The following is an 18,234-nucleotide window of genomic DNA, read 5'->3' on the forward strand; positions in this document are numbered from 1 at the left end:
TACAGGTACCGAGCCATAGCGAAAGAAACTCTTCGTGAGGTAAGTAATATTAAAAAAACCATTCTAGGCCTGATTAATCTCTCATATTGGTCAAAACACAAAGATTTTGTGAAGTAGAATTCATTCAGATTTGGTATGACTAGGAAGGGAATCTAAAAAAACCCTTGAAGAAAATTTGTTAGACAGAAGTTAGCCTCTTTCTTGTCAGAGTATTATTTCTATAGTTATCAAAAATAGGAAACTTTGGACTATAGTGGGGTTAGGAGGATTAACATTGTTGTGTTCAAAGTCCTGATAAAGCAGTCCTTGGTATCAATGTCAAAATATTATTTCCATTGTGATATAGTTTTACAACATCCTGAACATGTACACTCAGCACCAAAACGTTGTTCAAGCCACAGAATTTTGCAGTGACATCTATGTAACATGTAAATGAGGATTTCATTATCCCCTTTCATTCCTCAGCAAGATCAGGACCAGAGGCAAGACACTTGGAGGAACAGTTAGGTCTGAAAAGCCTACCGATGGAGGTAACCATGTAAAAAAGATTTCTGGGAATGTAACCTTCAAAGGAGAGTTGGTGGGAAGAACGTTAGAGCAGGACAAAGAAAATAGATAGCAGGAAAGAGATTAAGAAAGAAAAGGAGGTAAGAGGCGACTGCTACTCCATGTCACAGTGGAAGGTAGATAATTTAGGATATTAGCCTAAATGGAAGTTGTGCAGCAGTTCAGTGGTGTGGGCAAAGACCTTGCATTTGAAACACTGAAGAACAGGAAATTGCCAAAGGGTTTTAGAAATCTGAGACAGTGGTTTGGCCAGAATAATTACGCTATTAACTGACTGAAGACTTTAAAGTGGCATTTTAAGGACGGAGGATAGGAGAAGGTTACAATCATTGAGACAAAATGTTAACCTTAGCATGGTATTTTTGCTGATAACTTAGGAATAAAAATAAATCCACCCTGTATGCATTGATTTTTAAATTTCTCTGTAATTTTTATACTTGAGATTGCATGGATTTTGTTGTCATCTTCCAAACCTTGACAAATTATTTCAGTTTTGGTATAGCACTTTTGTAATTGTTCTACTGGGCTCAGGAAAAGTCTAATTACAAACAAAAATCAGCTCCTGAGATTTGTTCTTATTTTTCTCCTTCTCTTCAGCAGATTTTAGAGCTGGATTTTGTATGTATATCTGCGTGAGTATACAGTTAATATAAATTAACACTCTGTATGTGTGTATGTACCTGCTCAGGGGTAGTATCAGAAGCTGATATTATTAACTTAAAAAGGAGTTTTTAAAGTGTGCAAGCAGTGTGCCCCTGTGGCCAAGAGGGCCAATGGCATCCTGGGATGCATTAGCATTGCCAGCAGGTTGTTCTACTCAGCTAGTGAGGCACATCTGGAGTGTGCCCAGTTCTGGGCTCCTCAGGACAGGGGAAACATGGAGCTCCTGGTGTGAGTCCAGTGGAGGGTTATGAAGATGATGAAGGGACTGGAACATCTCTCTTATGAGGAAAGGCTGAGGGAGCTGGGTCTGTTCAGCCTCAAGAGGAGATGGCTGAGATGGGACCTCATCAGTGTCTACCAGCATCTGAAAGGAGGCTGGACCAGGCTGTGCTCAGGGGTGCCCAGCAATGAGACAAGAAGCCACGGGCAGAAACTGATGCCCAGGAAGTTCCACTTGAGCATGAGGAAGAACTTTCCTGTGCAGTGACAGACCACTGAACAGATTGTCCAGAGAGGGTGTGGAGTCTCCCTCACTGGAGATATTCCAGAACCATCTGGACACAATGCTGTGCCACGTGCTCTAGGAATACCCTATTAAAGCAGGGATTTTGGACCAGGTGACCACTGTGGTCCCTTCTAACCTCACACATCCTGTGAATCTGTGAAAAAAAAACAAAACAAACAAACAGCTGTCCTGTAAAATGCCAATTTTTAGAAGCCTGCTAAACAAGGTGGTAAAAGTCCACGACTGATGAAGACACCACTAGTAGGAGGACGGAGTTCTCGGCGCACACAGGCAGCGCTGGCTGCAAAACTGGAGCGGGGCTGCGCCGCTGCCCCTGGGCACGGTATTTATTCACCGAGCGGCAGCGCATCGCAGGGCGGCCGCTGTCCCGCTGCCCCTGGCTGCCCGGTGCCGGAGCGTGTCCCCCGGCCGTCCCCAGGCCCTTCCCGTTATCCCGGCCCCGCTCCCGGCGCGAGCACGGACGGGCCCGCAGGCCCCGCCCACGAGCGGCCGCTCGAGCCAATCGCGCGCGAGCCTGTGCGCCCGCCGGCCAGTGAGAGCCGCCCGTTGTTCTGAGCTCCGCCCCCGGCGCTTTCTCCTGCCGGGAGAGTGACAAGTGCTTCTCACGGCGCCATTGGCCCGCCCACCCGAGACGGACAGGCACGAGGACCAATCGCGGCCCGTGGGGCGGCCGCCCCCGCCCCCGCCCGGCCCCTGCCATGACGGGCCCGGGGCGGCCCTGCCGCGTCACGGCCCGGTCCGAGCGCTGAGTGGCGGCCCCGGCCCCGCCGCCCGCCCCGCGGGGCCGGCCCGGGAGCGCCGGGCGGCGATTGGCGGCGGGGGGGGCCGGCCCGGATGTGCGGCCCGAGGGGCGGGCGGTAAATGGGGCTGTGCCGGGGGTAGCGGGAGCGGCGGCAGCGGCGGCGGCGGGGCCTGGGCCGCGCGGGGGAGCGCCGGAGCCTCGGCGGGTGAGTGAGCGGGGCCGCAGCGCCCGGCACGACCCTCCAGGGCGGAACAGCGGCGGTGGGCGTGGGGGCACCGTCCCTGCGGGGCGGGGGAGCGCGGGCAGCCCCGCCGGGCTCAGGGGCGGCTGCACTGGCGGACCTGACACCGGCACCGGTGTCCGGGAGGGGCCGCGCCGCCCGTTGGGCCCGTTGGGAGCCGCGGCCCCGCCCGGACGGCGGTGTTCCGCGGGGTCCGGCCCGGGGACACACCGCGGGGCCGGGCCCGGCGGCCTCCGACCCTCCGCCCGTCGCGGTGCCCGGCACGGCCGCGGCCTCGGCGGGGAACACCGCGGGCACCGGCCGGGGCCAGTGCTGCTGCTTCCCTCCCGTGACCCGGCTGACAGGTCCTTCCCTGTGCGACCCGCCGCCCCGTGGGACTCGGCCGGACATCCCCCTGTGTCCTTCAGCTCTGGTTTCGTTGGCGTAGGCTGCAATTTCCTAGAGAAGCGTGTTAAGGAGTGAGCTCGTAGCAGCAGGTGTTGGTGTGGAAGCTGTAACCCGCCCCTGGAGGACGAGTTGGCGAACAGGCTCTGCTGGTCAGTGTTCCTGTGCTCTGCCACCAGCGGCTCCCGCGCTGTCCGGCAGGTTAAGGTCTAGGCGAGAGGTCCTTGGGTCCAGGGAGGATCAGGAGCGGCTGTGCTGAGGAGAAATAAGTTCTAGCGTAAGCTGTCAGCTACAGCTGCTGGGCAAGCACGTAACACTATGTGTTCGACACCCATTGTTCTCTGGTGCTCTGCCGAAGTAGCTCAGTTTGTTCCCAGGTATAGGAGTGGCTCCCTTTGATTTGTTGATGTTTCCAGAAAATCTTCAGAAGAGTGCTCTGTTCCAGGCAGATAAAGTTTTTTGTCAAATTGCTTTCGTGTTGCATTTGATCTAATAACTCCGTTGGTGACAGGGGAAAAATATGACGCCCACTCTGACAGTAGGTAAAAGAAGAGATCTTTAATGAGAATACTTAGTGTACAGAAGAAAAAGGTGCAAAAGCAAAGTAAATTCTAAGATTTCATTAGTGACAACTTTCGGTTTTTGAAGTATTTTAGAGTGCTGTTGAAGTACCAGAGGAGTTTACACTTGCTCTGACTGCTCTTGTTTATTGTGCACTTCAATGTGGACATGAGGTTGTGCCTGGCAGCAGGTGGCTTTTGGTCCCAGTGTGAAAAGACCTCAGCAATGTGGTGCTGTATAGAAGTTAAAAGGCCTTTCCAAGAAGCAGCATTTGAAGTAATGCTTCTTCACAGGTTTGTGTTCTGCCTTTTTTTAATTGCTGTTGGAACTAGAGCAAGAACACTAGAGGAGGAGATAGCCGTAAAAAGCCCGTGGGAGGAGGACAGCTCAGGAAGGGTTGTTGTTACTTGCTATTCTTAAAGTAGGAGAAATTAGTAGAATGTACTACAGAGTGGCACACTATCAAACCTCTCTTGGATGAGGTGCTCTGAATGTTGACAGTGTGAAATGAGAGAGGGGGACGATTTTGAATGTTTTTATTCCCTTCTCGTAAATGAGGAGAGTGTATTGAGTTCTTTTGGGAAGCTGGTGGCTTCAGTAGTCAAAACACCAGAAGGTGCCGTAGTGGTGGGTGCCTTGTGATAGACACTGAGCCCTGTGTAAGGCTGAATGACTAAACTGCCTAGAAATTCCATTAATGATATGGGGACTTGGCTCTCCTCTGTGTGCTGCAGACATAGTGAGAAGTAGGATAGGCAGTCCAACTTAAATGTGCTGTTACTGGGTTATTATCTTTCATACTTGTTTTAGTCATTTTTGTGATTAATGATGGGTAGTAAATTGTGAAGGTACTAGAGAGCATAAGCAGTTGTGGATAAGTTTCCTTTAGGGCTTCTGTTTTCTACTTCCACATAGCATAACTAGGAGTGACTGGGATTAGAAATAAACTCTTAAAACACCTTAAAAGGCTTTGAAAGGCCATTCTCTGGGAAGCTGGTCCTCTGAGGTTATTAGTTCTCCATCATAAACAGTATTTTTATAGGTGAATGAAAGTGGAGACAGTTTAACAATAAGTTTAGGACAATACCATATATGACTTATTACTGGCAAGCAACTGGATAAAAGATGTCTGTGCATGAGAACTTCTGGAAGTTATTCTTTAGTTTAACTAGAGCTAAAATAACCTCTTGTTTGCCCTTAGTAGCCTGTTAGTAGGCATCTTGATTAGGTGGATCCGGTAACTGAACTCCATCTAGCACCAGTTGCCAAGCTTCTGGAACAGTTCCCTGTTTCACTGGGAATAGGTTTGGCTGGTTTTTATGTACACATTATTCTTTATCCTGCTCAACTCCTGTTCTTACATCTCTGGTTCCAGGATAATGCAATTTATAGTACCCAGTCGTAAAAAAACACCAACCCAAAACAAACAGAGAATGAAAATAATCCTGCTCCAACCCCATAATCACTCCAGATTCCAGCTAATTGTCTTCCAGCCTGTACCTCAGCTTCCAGCACTTTTCTCTCTTGTCAGAGCCCAGGCACTCAGGTGCTCTTTGTGCGTCAGTTCCTCCACCCTCTGGTTACGCCGGAGTTTCCTGAGGAAACGTCTCGTACCTTCCTAGTCCAGCGTCTTGTTGTCTTAGTCTGGCTGGGTTTGATGGAAAAGGCCTGTGGCATAGCCCTCTGGCATGACTCTGCTTTCCAGACAAGAGATGGGGAAAAGTGAAAACATCTTCTGCCTGCTATCACAGGGCATGCCAGTGCAGTAGCCGTGCTTTGGCTTTCTGTTTTCAGTGGCTCAGAATGATGTGAGACTCTGGCTGCTGAAGGGGGAAAATACCCAGAGGAATCGTGTATACTGGAATGTCTGAGATGATTTTTGGTTGGGAAAATTAATTCTTTTTCAATGCTTTTCTGAAAGGTGTTGCATTTTTTGAATGCTTGGCTGCTACACAGCCTAGAAGGCTACCTATGATTAGATATTAATGTTTCTTTTAAATATTTGCCATTCCTAGATTTTCTTTTGATAAATCATCTGCATATTTTTTTTTTTAAATTTTAACAGGATTGGCATTTATTTTACTTTTAGGAAGACTTTGGTCATAACACTAACATTTTTCTTTATAAACGGACCAAACCTATGGTGAACAGATGCTGCCTTGCTTACTACAGGAAAACGTAGTGTTGACCACAGTAGAAGCCTGTGCCATTGGCTCTGTCTCTCTTACATCCCATTAATTGCCTTGGTCAATGTTATACAACTCCATATTAAAGAAATTGAGTAAAGTGAATTGCCTCAAAATCTTTGTTAATGGAGTCCAAAATGGGAAGGTGGGATGAGGAGGGAAAGTAGGAGAACTGGAGGGGAAAAAATAGTGGAGGGAATAGGCTGTGCTAGACAGAGGTGCTGTAGATGAGAGTTCTAGCACAAACAACAGCAAGACTTTTAAAAAAAAAAAAGGAAAGCAAGAAAAACAAGGACATACACAGCAGATGACACACTGAAACTCCCAAATATTGCTGAAGTCCTTGTTATTGAACTGCTGAGCTAAGGAACGCTAAGCCTTAGTGCTTGTAATGAAACCATTGAATAAGCTACAGAAAAACTTCTGTGTTCTGTGGCTTTGTCTGTTCCTGGTGATGTTCCAATGCAGACGAAAACAAAATGACACATACACGATGGAACTCAATGGGAGGATCATCTCTGTCACTGGGAATGTCAGGAAACTTCTCAAACTGGGGCACTTCAGAAATGTGCAAAGTCAACAGTGTATGTGAGGGACAGCACTTAATGGCTTTCTCTTGCCCCGGGGTTGTAGTACTGTCTGGGGCTGGACTGAAGTGGTGAGGTGATAATTTTTTAATATTTACACGTGTAGAGGATCTTTCCTGACTCTGCTGAGCCAACAGATATTTTTATTTTTTTTAATTGTTGGCAAGACAAACGTGGAATGCAGAATGTAGAGTGTGTTTGTAGCAGAAAGAGGGCAGGGATTCACACACAAAAATAGACATATTACTGTTCTGGAGTCTAGCATATGAGAAAGCTTAGGCACTTTTGGCTATTGTTGGTCTTAACTACATGAAGTTTTTTTCTTAAGTTACAGAAATAATGCTGACTGCAGAATGAGGTCTGGATCCTATTTATATGTTGAGTCCTGTTTATCTGTTAAAATGCATATTCATTCTGTGTACTTTTAGGGTGTAAATCAGAAAGGCCTGAGGATACTCTGAAGACACTGAAAAATTTCAGCCCTTTATTTGAAATACACGTTATGAACACTTTCTGGAGCATGTCTACAGGTTCTGTGCGCAAGGTATGTAATGAGTGGATGCCATGAAGTGTTGTCATGCTGTGAGGGGTGGCAGCAGTTCTGGAAAGAACCATCAGGTGATCTGCAAATAATGTGTGTGTTTATCCCGAGGGTTGTGATCACTAACTGGTATAAATTAGCTTTGAGCTACATTAACTGGAATGTGCCTGTGGATGGAGTCTACTCCAGAATTTGTTGACTTTTCTTCTCTTTAAGTAGGAAACATGAAACGAGCTTGTTCAAGTGACTGAAACACTTTTTTCTTAGGGCATTTGTTTACTGTCTTATGTAGAGCTTAGCCAGGTGTTTCATGTGCAGTGAGCCTTGACAAAATTGTGCCTCCATAGTGCTATTGCTGCTTTAGGTTGTAGCAGTAATAAAAGCAGGATAGTTCTAGGGCTGATCACTTCTCAGGTGTTCAGTACTAGGGCAAATTATATAAATTTATTGGTAATGCTTGTGACATAGGTATTGTTACTAGTCCAGGTCTCAGGTGCTTCAAAACGCTGTAGCTTAAATCATGCCTTTAGTCACCACACAGAGCCTAAGCACAAGTCTGTAGCCTGCAGGTTTGTCTTGCAGTCTACAGAATGATTTTTGGGGTCTGTATGTGGTGCAGTGTTTGTAGGCAGTGGTTTGGTTTTTTCTTTTTAAGGAAAGACAGCAAAGACATGAAAAGGTTCCCTACAGTAAAACTATTTAAACTTGATATCACTGCCAAGTGGTGATTCTCACACAGGGAGTGGGCTATAGGATCAGTTCCCAGTGGAATGTCTTAAGCACAAGCAGAAAGTGAAATATGTGAAACTTTCTTTTTTCATCTCAGTTTTACTACACTACTTTTAAAGAGTCTTTGAAGTCTGCAATGTTGGGATGCCTGTCAGTAGAAATGATTTATCTTGATGCACTGGGTGCTAGAAATAGATTGACTTCTAAGCTGATGTTATATACTGTCTGGTTTCAGGTTCTAAATAAATGTAAGCCTCCTTAAGCATTTGTCCTAATCTGCAGATTTCCTATCCATCATTGAATACTTTTGTGCTTGTAGGTTGGGTTTAATTGAATAAAAATCTATTTAAAATCAGAATGCAAAGAGACACCTGCCCACCCCCAGCTCCAAGCAATAGAACACCAAAACTGAAGATACGTTTCAGTGGACTAACTTGTAATTAGCAAAGTTGGGTTTAAACCTGTGTTAATGTATGTTAAATGTTTATGAAATACAGCCTATGATATTGTGGTTCTCCTTTAATTTAACAGAGACCGGATGCTGAAGAGAAACCTTTGAGTGGAGAGCTGCGAACCAGTCCTCTGCGAGCCTCTACAAAGAAACAGTTGCCTTCTATTCCAAAGAATGCTGTGCCAATAACCAAGCCTGCTTCACCTGCTGCATCATCCCAGTCCACAAATGGAACACATGCTTCCTATGGGCCTTTTTATCTGGAGTATTCTCTTCTTGCAGAATTGTAGGTTTTCACTTCTTTTTTAATCTTTTTTTGGGTCACTGGGCTTATGCTTCAGTAGGGAAAAAGCCCTGCAGGTTTCCCCTGCAGGGACCTAGATCTTGCATGCTGTCTCTGCCATAGTCCTTGAAGGAGGTGTTAAAACTTCAGTTGTGAAAAGTTTTTTTTTCTGGAGCAGCAGCCTCAATCTCTTGAGACAGAAAGGGAGAAGAAAATGAGATGAGATTTTAAAGGGTGGTTTTAGATGTCATTCTCTGAATGATTGCATTTCTCAATCTCGAAGTAGACACCTTGTGAGTTTTTGTGTCCTGACCAGTTATCCTAGCAGCTTTTTGATCAGGAATACCAAATATTTGAAACAAGTATTGAAATAAAAGCAAGTAGATACCAAGTGGGGAGATGGTTATGAATGTATGGTACTGTCTAATGGAGTCAGGATGTGGGAGCTTCCTTCAGTTGTTACATGGAACACTTGAATGCTCCCTGATATAGCTGATCAAGTGGATGTTAGGAAGACTCTATTCCTGTCTTTCAGTGATATTTAAGATGAAACTTGTGAGGGAGGAGATGGGGTGATTAAATAGCTTTATTGGAGCAGTTGCATTTGACCCAGTCTTGTGTAGACTTCTGTGGGAGCATAAAAGTCTCAGTTTGTCCTCAAAACTTTCCAGTTATATAACTGGTTAGTGCTACAAAGCTGAAGGGACTTCCTCTGTGCTAGACATACTGCATTCTCAAGTATGTACTGCCTTTTGGAATGAAATCCCTGGAGTCCTTTATGCAACACTAACTCTCAGTTCTTGCATTTAACTGTTACGTTGAAAGTGAGAACTCTCAAGACATTTATCTCTTCTTCAAAGTACTGACCCTGACTTCTTAATTCAAGGAAGATGTATTTCTTGGTACCATGATGTAAACTCCTGTAGTTTAACAAATTCATTATTAGGGAAATATGTTGTGGAAATTGTGAGCAGAGAACTGTTAATATTTCACTTTAGGGTTGTTGTTTATTTGTGAAAGCATGCAGAGTCCAGTTTAATGGAGCCATATGCCAAGTAACTGGAAAACCCATTAAATTAAAAATTTGGGGTTTTTGGTTTTTTGTTTTGTCCATTACCGGTATAATTTCAGTTTGATCTGAAGCATAGTGTCATGTAAAACTGAATAGCTGACTTGTTTAAAATTGAGGTTAAAGTTTGGTCACACTTCAGCAATAACTACAATTGACTGCAAATCTTTGTTCAAGATTATTTAATTGAATTTGTCTTTTCTTCCTTACTTTGAAACTGGGGACTCAGTATAAAGTTGTAAAATTTTGTACTGTCATGCATTAAATGCATCTACTGGGTGAAGAACTTATTTCTATTTTTTATCAAGAGAAATGATGTTTTCTGTTAGTAACTCTTTCAGTGGAGGGGTGGGAAAAGCAAGGGGGAAAGAATGTGTTTTCACTAGTTTTCTGCCACCTCCTTCAGTGAGCAGCCTGCCCTTGGGAATTGAGAGTAGGTCTGTGGAAGAAGCCCCTGTTAAGCTGTGGGTGGTTCTGGGTTTGCTGCTGTCAGTAGTTGTGGAGCTCCTCTGAGTGCTGGCTCTAATTGCAGTACCTTGGTCGTGAAGCAGAAGTTGCCAGGCGTGTACGTGCAGCCATCGTACCGATCAGCGTTAAGTAAGTTTAAACTTAACTTTTAACTTTTTTTTTATGTTTATGTATCTATAAATTCTGTCACTCAAGCAAACTTTCTTACTTGCAGTGTGGTTTGGTGTAATATTCATAAGACATGGGCTCTACCAGGATGGTGTGTTTAAATTCACTGTCTATATTCCTGATAATTACCCAGATGGAGACTGCCCGGTAAGTGGTTGTGTGTATTGAGTTTTTCTTTTTTTCTGGTGGTTTAAGCGTGGCTTTTTGTTAAAGCTGATATACCAATTAGCTTCTCTTTTCCTTGAACTCATTTTGTTCAGTTGGCTGGGCTCACTTGCAATGTCTTGTCCATATTTGCTAACATCTGTGGAGGAATCGTGTTACTGATTACTAAGACTGGTGTAGAGTGAACTTCCGGAGTTTAGCTGCAGTAGAGTGTTAAGTAATCAACCAGTTCTTTACTTCAGCTCTTGACTTGCTACTTCCTCAGCAGAAAGTTCACATTGAAACACTTAGAGGTATCCAAATTCTGAGTAGCGATATAATGGAACATAAAATCCAGACACCTGCTCTGTGCTTGCTGTAGGAGTTCTTGCTTGTCTCTTCTAAGTTACACTGAAACAAAGAACTAAAAGAACTTACAGGAGAATGTGGTGAAACAAAGGGAGGACATAAGTAGTACGATGTTACCTTCCATCTCTGCTTTCTCTTTTTAGTGAAAAGTTTAAGTTTTTTGACCAATTAAAAAATAAAAAAGTCATTTTGTGGTAGCGTGACTTTCCAGAGTGGAGCAGCTGACCCTCTTGGCCAAATTTCTTTAAGAGGAAGATTTGGAGGAGGTGTACATAACTGCTGTAGCTGAGAACAAATTGCTATCTCAGGAAGCTGTCTGTCTGCTCAGTGTCAAGTTTTGTGTAAAGCTATCATCTTTAAAAGGACAGAATTAGTAAGAAACAGTTTCTTTTAAAGGTTGGACTTCAGTATCTCTGAGCCAGCCGTCATTCTTTTGCTAGAAGAGGGCTTTAGAGCCTTCCTCTTGAACCTAAGTTTCCTCTTGGAAGGATGTATTAACACTGGAGGAAATTAGCTGTACAGGGCTGAAGACACTGTGGTGTCACTGCACAGTTTAATTAAAAATGTATAGGATAAAAAACATTTACTGTAGCTCAAGTATGTAAAAAGCTCTCAGTCACAAATAGTTAAACCAGAAAAACTCCTTTAATCTGATCTTATCTGATATTATTACCTGTGTTGGCACTGGTGCCTGTGCAGTTAACTAGATTAGTTTCCTGATTTGGTGATAGCATGTGAGAGAGGACAAGACCCTGCATGTAACACAGGTGTGTTGGGTTACAGTTTCACAGCTGGTACAAATCACTGGCATTGCTTTCTTTTTATACAGTAACAGTGAATTAGTATTTGAAAGCTCTGACTGACCTTCACCCAGGGCTGTTGGCATTAGAATTGAAGGTGTCATAAAGAATTGCTTTTTTCTAATGCAGCGCTTGGTGTTTGATCTGCCCGTCTTCCACCCGCTAGTGGACCCTTTATCTGGTGAACTGGATGTAAAAAGAGCATTTGCAAAATGGAGGTTAGTGATAATATATTGATGTGTAAACTTGGGGAGTTTGTTCCTTTCTTCATTGTGTTTTTGTTCTTTTCAGGCGAAATCATAATCACATATGGCAGGTGTTAATGTATGCTCGCAGAGTCTTCTACAAGATTGATACAACTAGTCCTCTGAACCCTGAGGCTGCAGTGCTGTAAGTATCTTCCATGTGTATAGACCTGGTCTCATAGGAGGTTTTTGCACAGACTTGCAGAAACAAGGTTTGTAACACTGTCTGTCTGCTCAGTCTCTGCCTCCAAACTTGGTTGCATTTAGAACTCAAATTGGGGCTTTGTCAAGTCAGCGTGTGCTTCTAGAGCGAAGTCTAATGTTACTTACTTCTGTCTTTCAGGTATGAAAAGGATATTCAGCTGTTCAAAAGTAAAGTGGTGGACAGTGTCAAACTGTGCAGTAGTCATTTATTTGATCAGCCCAAAATAGAGGATCCCTATGCAATCATGTGAGTACTGTCAACAAATTCACCCTAATGTTTCACCCTAATGTCCTAATGCTTCGAGAGCAAGTTTTGGTGTGGTTGCTGATGGCAGCCTTTCTCTGCCAAGCTGACTGTTTAGTATTGGGTGAAGTCTCAGTGGACAACAAGCTGTCCATGAGCCATCACTGTGCCCCTGTGGCCAAGAAGGTCAATGGGATCCTGGGAACATTAGGAAGAGCATTGCGAGCAGGTCAAGGGAGGTGCTCCTGCCCCTCTACTCAGCCCTAGTGAGGCATGTCTGGAGTGCTGTGTCCAGCTCTGGGCTCCTCAGGACAGGAGAGACATGGAGCTCCTGGAACAGGTCCAGAGGAGGCAACAAAGATGATTAAGGGACTGGAACATCTCTCCTATGAAGGCCCAGGGAGCTGGACCTGTTCAGCCTTTAGAAGAGATGTCTGAGAGGGGACCTAAAGAATGCATAGAAATATCTGAAGAAGAGTGGCAAAAGCAGGAGACCAGGCTCTTTTCAGTGGTGCCCAGTGACAGGACAGGGAGTGACAGGCACAAACTGAAACGCAGAAACTCCCATCTGAATATAAGGATAAACCTCTTTACTGTGAGGGTGACAGAGCTCTGGAACAGGCTGCCCAGAGAGGCTGTGGAGTCTTTGCCTCTGGAGATATTCAAAACTTCCCTGGACACAATCCTGTGCAACCTGTTCTAGGTGAGGGAGGTCGGACTTGATGATCTCCACAGGTCTGTTCCAACCCAAATCATTCTGTGATTCTGAATCTGTGAATCTTAAATGTAATCAGACACTTGTGTTTACTGTTTTTTCACTAAGCAACCAAGATTTAATAAAAAACTCAGAACAAACAAAAAGCTCCAAAACACCTACCTCCTTCAAGCAGAAATGCCCATGAAATAGGTACTGCTTTTTGATTTTCCTGAACTCAATTTGTCTGACTGTAGATTTGGTCTGTCTTTGAAAAGCTTGGGGGATGGAACAGCAGCTTCATGGTGAATATGAGTAATATTTTGATTAGCACATGCTGAATTGCCAGCTCTCATTACATACAGAAATGTAAATCTAAACATATATTGTTGAATAGATCCATGACAATGTAATTTAGTTCTTAACTGTATGTTTTAACACTGAAAACTCACAGTTTACTTGAAATTCAACAAACTGAACCAGGGAAAATCACTGCTTTCTGCTCTGTCTATGCTGTGGTTTGCAAACATGCCAAGTAAGAGTTAACTGTACTTTCTCTATAGTTTTTCTCCATGGAATCCAGCTATACATGATGAAGCTAGAGAGAAGATGTTGACTCAGAAGGTATGTGCAAAGTGCAGATTCTCACTCTAGGAGGGGTTTACTGCCTGATATGGGAAGAAAGGTTCTCTGTCTCTCTGTGTACTAGACAGACCTTATTCCACCCCTCTTTTGGCTCAGCAGGCATGCTGGAACTGATTTTGTCTCCTAATGAAGCAGTTATGTCACTGTTCTAACTTCAGTGTGTTAAGCAATTAATCACTTAGCCAGATAGAAAGCTTTGTTAGTACAACTATTGGCACACTTGGCAGATTTTTTGTTTATGGATGGAAGGGGGGAAGAAGGGGAGAGATTTGCTGCCTGCCTGTTAGCTTGTCCTGCACTTGTCATGTTTGTTACCACTTCTGCATAACCTGACAGTCTCCAGCTTCTTGGCTTTCTTCTGTTGAGAGATCTTTCCTTACTGAATCAAAGTCTCAGCAATTTCTTCCCATGGCAGTTTCTGAAAGAACACAGGCACAGTCCCTTGCTCCCATCTCTAATGCTGCTGATTTCTGATAAGACATCAGCTCACCCAGGGTTCTCAGTCCCTTCCATCACAAGGTGCTGTTACTGACAGAGGAAGAATGTGTTGGCTCATAGAACTTTCACCTGAGAAACACCTTTGGTTTTGGGGTGGGGGCTGTTTGTGGGGTTTTTTGTTCTGTTTTTGTAATCACTTCTTTGTTTCTGTGACAAGAGCTGGCGCACAGCAATTCTGAGTCTGGACTGAGTGGCCTGACAAGTCAGTCCACTGGTAGGGATTCTGAAATGGTGGCTGCTGTCTTAGCTGCGCTAGCAAGGAAATGCCTTCTGAATGCCTTAGTTACTGACTTTGGCTGAAGCCATGGTGTGGTTTGCTGGTTTTTTTGCAATTAAAAATTAATTTTAGGGGATTTTTGTCAGTCCAGACTTTAGTCTTCCTCATTGCAACCTTTAACTCACTTTCTTATGTGTCTTCTGGCATGAGTGAGATTTTTAAATTTATGTTAATATAATAAACTCCCTGTAAGCTCAGTATGGCAATGCTCCCAACTGCCAGAATCACATCAGAGCTCTAGAACACACAGCAAAATATTTTGATCAGATTATGACTTCTTGATGTTCTTATGAAAATTAAGAAATACTTTCAACACTTCTTTTTTCTCCTTCATTCTCTACCTCCTTCTTTCTTACCCTTTAAATCAAAGACCTAAAGAGAAAGAATGGGTCAAGGCCCTTGAAATGGAAGGGATATGATGGTCTCTCAGAGGCTGATAGCAAACAATGACTTTTCTTTTGTCCTTTTTCCTTGGAGATGCATGTTAACTTCTTTTTAGGTGAAAACTGACACCTTTAGTAGCTATTGCATGCATGGTACTTAGTCACTGGAGTTGTTTGTTGATAGCAGGAATGGCCCAACTTCTGTGCCTTAGGGATTTGTTCCAAAATGTAACTGTAGCTGAGAACATTCCCTGTAAAAAGTTCCCGAATGTTCCTACAGCCTTTTTTTATTACTCTGTAATTCCTGTGCCTTGGGAAACAGCTGAGCCATTCTAGAGCTGTGTCCCAGGAAGGGCTGTGATGTCCCAGTTCCCTGCTGAGCACGTGGCTTTTGCTGGGTGTGGTTCCTGTGGGAGGGGCAGGTGCCACTGCCAGGCTCAGGCTTAACTGATCCCTCTTGTCTGCTGTTGTCCAACGTGTTGTGGCAGTTCTGTCACACAGTGTCACTTTTGTGCACAAAGCATGGGGAGGGGCAGAAGTGCAGGTTCTGTTTTCTTACTGACTTAATTTACTTTGTCAAGCAAAAGGCTTTCCAAGGTATGACAAAGTCTGCTCATGTAATTGTCACTTTTTAGAGCTCAGTGCATCATTCCAGGTTTGATGTAGTTGCCATACAGTTCCTGGTATTTTAAAAAACCTGCAGGCTGTTTCTTGAACCAGCTAGAGTAGGTATCTAACCTACTGATCTCTTAAACTACTTTAAATCTACAGATGCTCCAAGCTGCATCTTTCTCCCTCAATTTGAAGCTTTTTATTTTTCTTTAAAATTGCAATAGTCAGTAAAATGTTTGCACTGTGATGGGTAATAGTTAGTTAGTGTTCAAGCATTTAACCATGATAAATGCTCAGGGAAGGGAAGGACCATTCTTGGAAAGCATAAACTCCCAGATTTAGCAAAGGCTTCAGTTGCTGCTTTGCCACATTAATTTGTGTTCCCAACTGCTGGTGAGGTGGAGGTTCCCTCCACAACACACCCAGCACCTCCAGGTACGTGCAGATACAGTGTCAGGTTAGGGATGGGAATGGTTGGGTTTGGGTTGACTCTTCTTTCTGTAGAACCAAGAAATCTGGAGAAGAGCAGGGCAGTGGTGCTGGGCTGGGGCCTCCAAGCAAATTGGTTATCTCTTAGACTTTAGAGTAGGGTAGGGCAGCAGTACAGGAGCCAAGTCATTAAAACTCCTGTATTTTCAGGGTAGTTCTGCAGATGCCACACACATTGCCAGAAATTAAACTAATAGCCATCTTACTGGTCTTCTCTGAGGAGAGGAAATGGTGCAAGCCTCTCTTATACCTGTATTTGCCAAAGGTAAAACGGATGGAGAGGAACTTGAGAGGGTTTTGGTATCTAATAATTGTAACTTTAACTTTGTTCTCCCCAGAAGAAGACAGAAGATCAGCACTGCAAAAGCATGCACGTTTCTGGCCTGTCCTGGGTAAAGCCTGGCTCAGTGCAGCCCTTCAGCAAAGAAGAGAAGACGATGCCCACTTAGCTTTCCTGGACTCTGGTGCACAAAACACTTTCTGTGGGTGGAGGGAATGTAACGGAGGGAGAAACAGCAAAGCAGCAGTTTCCTTCTTGACTATGGATTAGTAAAAACTGAATGGTAGCAGTGACTCCAGTAAACCTGTTCAGTGGATTACTGACTCTTAATGTTTTACATATGCATTAGGTTTTAAAGGCTTGCCTGGAGTTTGGAAGTCTCTCTTGAACACTGCAGTACTTCTACCTGGAGACTGTCTAGGGTGGGTAATTCCTCAGGGCTCTGAAATGCCTGGAGGCTTTGGGTTGGTTTTTAAGCTTTTATTTTTTCCCTCCAGGAATAGCAATTTTTTAAAAGAATCTTAAATTACTGGCAGAAATATTAGTATTGGAAATATGATGCCAGAGTTAAGCTGTGTTCATGTAAACTAATATAGCAGAGTTAAACACTATATTTAATGGTTTTAAATACTTTTGGTTTCTATTGTAAATATGTTAGGATTTGAAATTGTAAATAGACGGTTCATTGACTCCATTTAGCACTTTCCAGAAGTAAAGCTGGGGATGACATGATGTATTATTGACTTGTAAATGATTCTTGTCACTAAAGCGCACATTAGTCTGACCGGGGCAGAGCAGAATGTCAGGCTTGTTAGACTTCTAGTACATAAACACTAAAATCAAAGCTTTTAATGGTGGTCTCTTGAGCTAATAAAATCTTAGAGGGTTTTAGATTCCCTGGGTGTCCAGGAGATTTCATAGGATAGCTTGACTAATGTGTGTTAATAGTGACATCTTAAAATAAAAAGGAACTGTGCTGTAGCTTTGTCCCTATTGGTCTGTATTGTTGACATTTAGGAAAGACTGGAACCAGATTGGAAGCACTTGGATACATCTGCACTTGTTTGGGATGTTAATGGCTACCAGGAGCAGTTCTGTACTGATCAGACTCGTGTTCCACATACAGGAAACCTCTCTAAAGCCTGTGTGAACTCAGGACAGAAGCTTTTGCTTTTCACGAGTCTTCCTAATGCCACAGCCTGGTGTGTTGCTTTCTTCTTGCCTAACAGGATTGTCCTCTCAAAACCAGTAGTGTTAACCCCTTACAGCTGGGCTGCTTTTCCTTTGCTCCCCTTACCTGCACTGATGGCATTAGAGCCAACCCAACTGGAACAATCTGGAGTGACTCATGGGAATGTGATGTGGTGTGTCAAGATGGTGGGCATTGGTGTGGTGTAGGTTTTGTGGGTCTTTTTGTGTTTTGTTTTTACTGACAAGCTAAATTCACTTGCCATATAACAACCTTTCCCTGTTCCCTTTGAGAACAACTTCTTGGCTCCTAAGGAAGTAGATGAAGACTTCCCAAGCAGTGTGCTGTCATACACCAAAGGAAAGGAGAACCTGGCTCTGTGGCACTTGCCTTGGTCAATGTTCTCTTCTGTGTGACACTAATGCTCCATTAGCCTCACTATTTTGGACACCTGGCAGGTTACGAGGAATTCCAAGTGCCTTGGAATTGTCACGTGGCTGACACGTTTGCAATAGAGGCCAGAAATGGAGGAACTGATCTGAAAGCTGGGTTTGTGTTGCCTGGTAAGTGGTGCTGTGTGTCTTTCAGGGAAGGGATGTGGGAAAAGTTTTAGGGGGTGTTTGTACTGGCCTGGAGTGTAGCCACTAAAATACTGTGAACGTGAGTTCTGTTGCTGCTGTTGTTTCTCTCAAACTTTTCTGGGGAAGGCTGAAACTGAAATTCAAATGCTTCAGATTCATCATGGGCAAAGTTTTAAAGGACTGTGGATGTGAAGCAGGCAATGGGCCCAGCCTTGTGCTGAGCACGGCTGGGCAGGAGGCAGGACTGGAGCTAAACTGGACTGTGATGGTTCCTCTTTATGTGGTTTCATGATTATTCAGGAGCTTCTGTAATAAATCATGGACTCACACATTTCCTAAGCCACTTAAGTGAAGGGCTGGAGTACAAGTTCAATCTCTTCTAATCTTGGGCTGCTCTTTGATCTCGGCTGCAGT

General features: G+C 44.0%; 1 protein-coding gene across 2 annotated transcripts; it reads left to right on the top strand.

Annotated features, from left to right (window-relative positions):
* Positions 1-2,637: 2,637 nt before the first annotated feature.
* Positions 2,638-17,031, top strand: AKTIP (AKT interacting protein). 2 transcript variants are annotated; one of them, XM_027685156.1, is made up of 10 exons: positions 2,638-2,703; positions 6,886-7,001; positions 8,259-8,464; positions 10,063-10,127; positions 10,213-10,313; positions 11,609-11,697; positions 11,771-11,869; positions 12,068-12,175; positions 13,430-13,490; positions 16,112-17,031. In XM_027685156.1, exons 2-10 carry the CDS (start codon positions 6,960-6,962, stop codon positions 16,217-16,219), a joined length of 879 nt encoding a protein of 292 aa, XP_027540957.1. In that variant the 5' UTR covers positions 2,638-2,703; positions 6,886-6,959; the 3' UTR covers positions 16,220-17,031. The 2 variants fall into 2 exon arrangements, with proteins under 2 accessions (XP_027540957.1, XP_027540956.1); XM_027685155.1 differs by having other exon boundaries at positions 2,639-2,703; positions 16,109-17,031.
* Positions 17,032-18,234: the final 1,203 nt, after the last annotated feature.

The sequence above is a fragment of the Neopelma chrysocephalum genome, unplaced genomic scaffold (genome assembly GCF_003984885.1).
Source record: "Neopelma chrysocephalum unplaced genomic scaffold, ASM398488v2 Primary Assembly neopelma1_68, whole genome shotgun sequence".
Classification (NCBI taxonomy): Eukaryota; Metazoa; Chordata; class Aves; order Passeriformes; family Pipridae; genus Neopelma; species Neopelma chrysocephalum.

Excerpts from the sequence above, each read along its gene's own strand:
- AKTIP (XM_027685155.1), top strand. The coding sequence starts at position 6,960 with ATGAACACTTTCTGGAGCATGTCTACAGGTTCTGTGCGCAAG. Across the intron at positions 7,002-8,258 it reads CTACAGGTTCTGTGCGCAAG|AGACCGGATGCTGAAGAGAA; the intron begins GTATGTAATGAG and ends TTAATTTAACAG. Across the intron at positions 10,128-10,212 it reads ATCGTACCGATCAGCGTTAA|TGTGGTTTGGTGTAATATTC; the intron begins GTAAGTTTAAAC and ends TCTTACTTGCAG.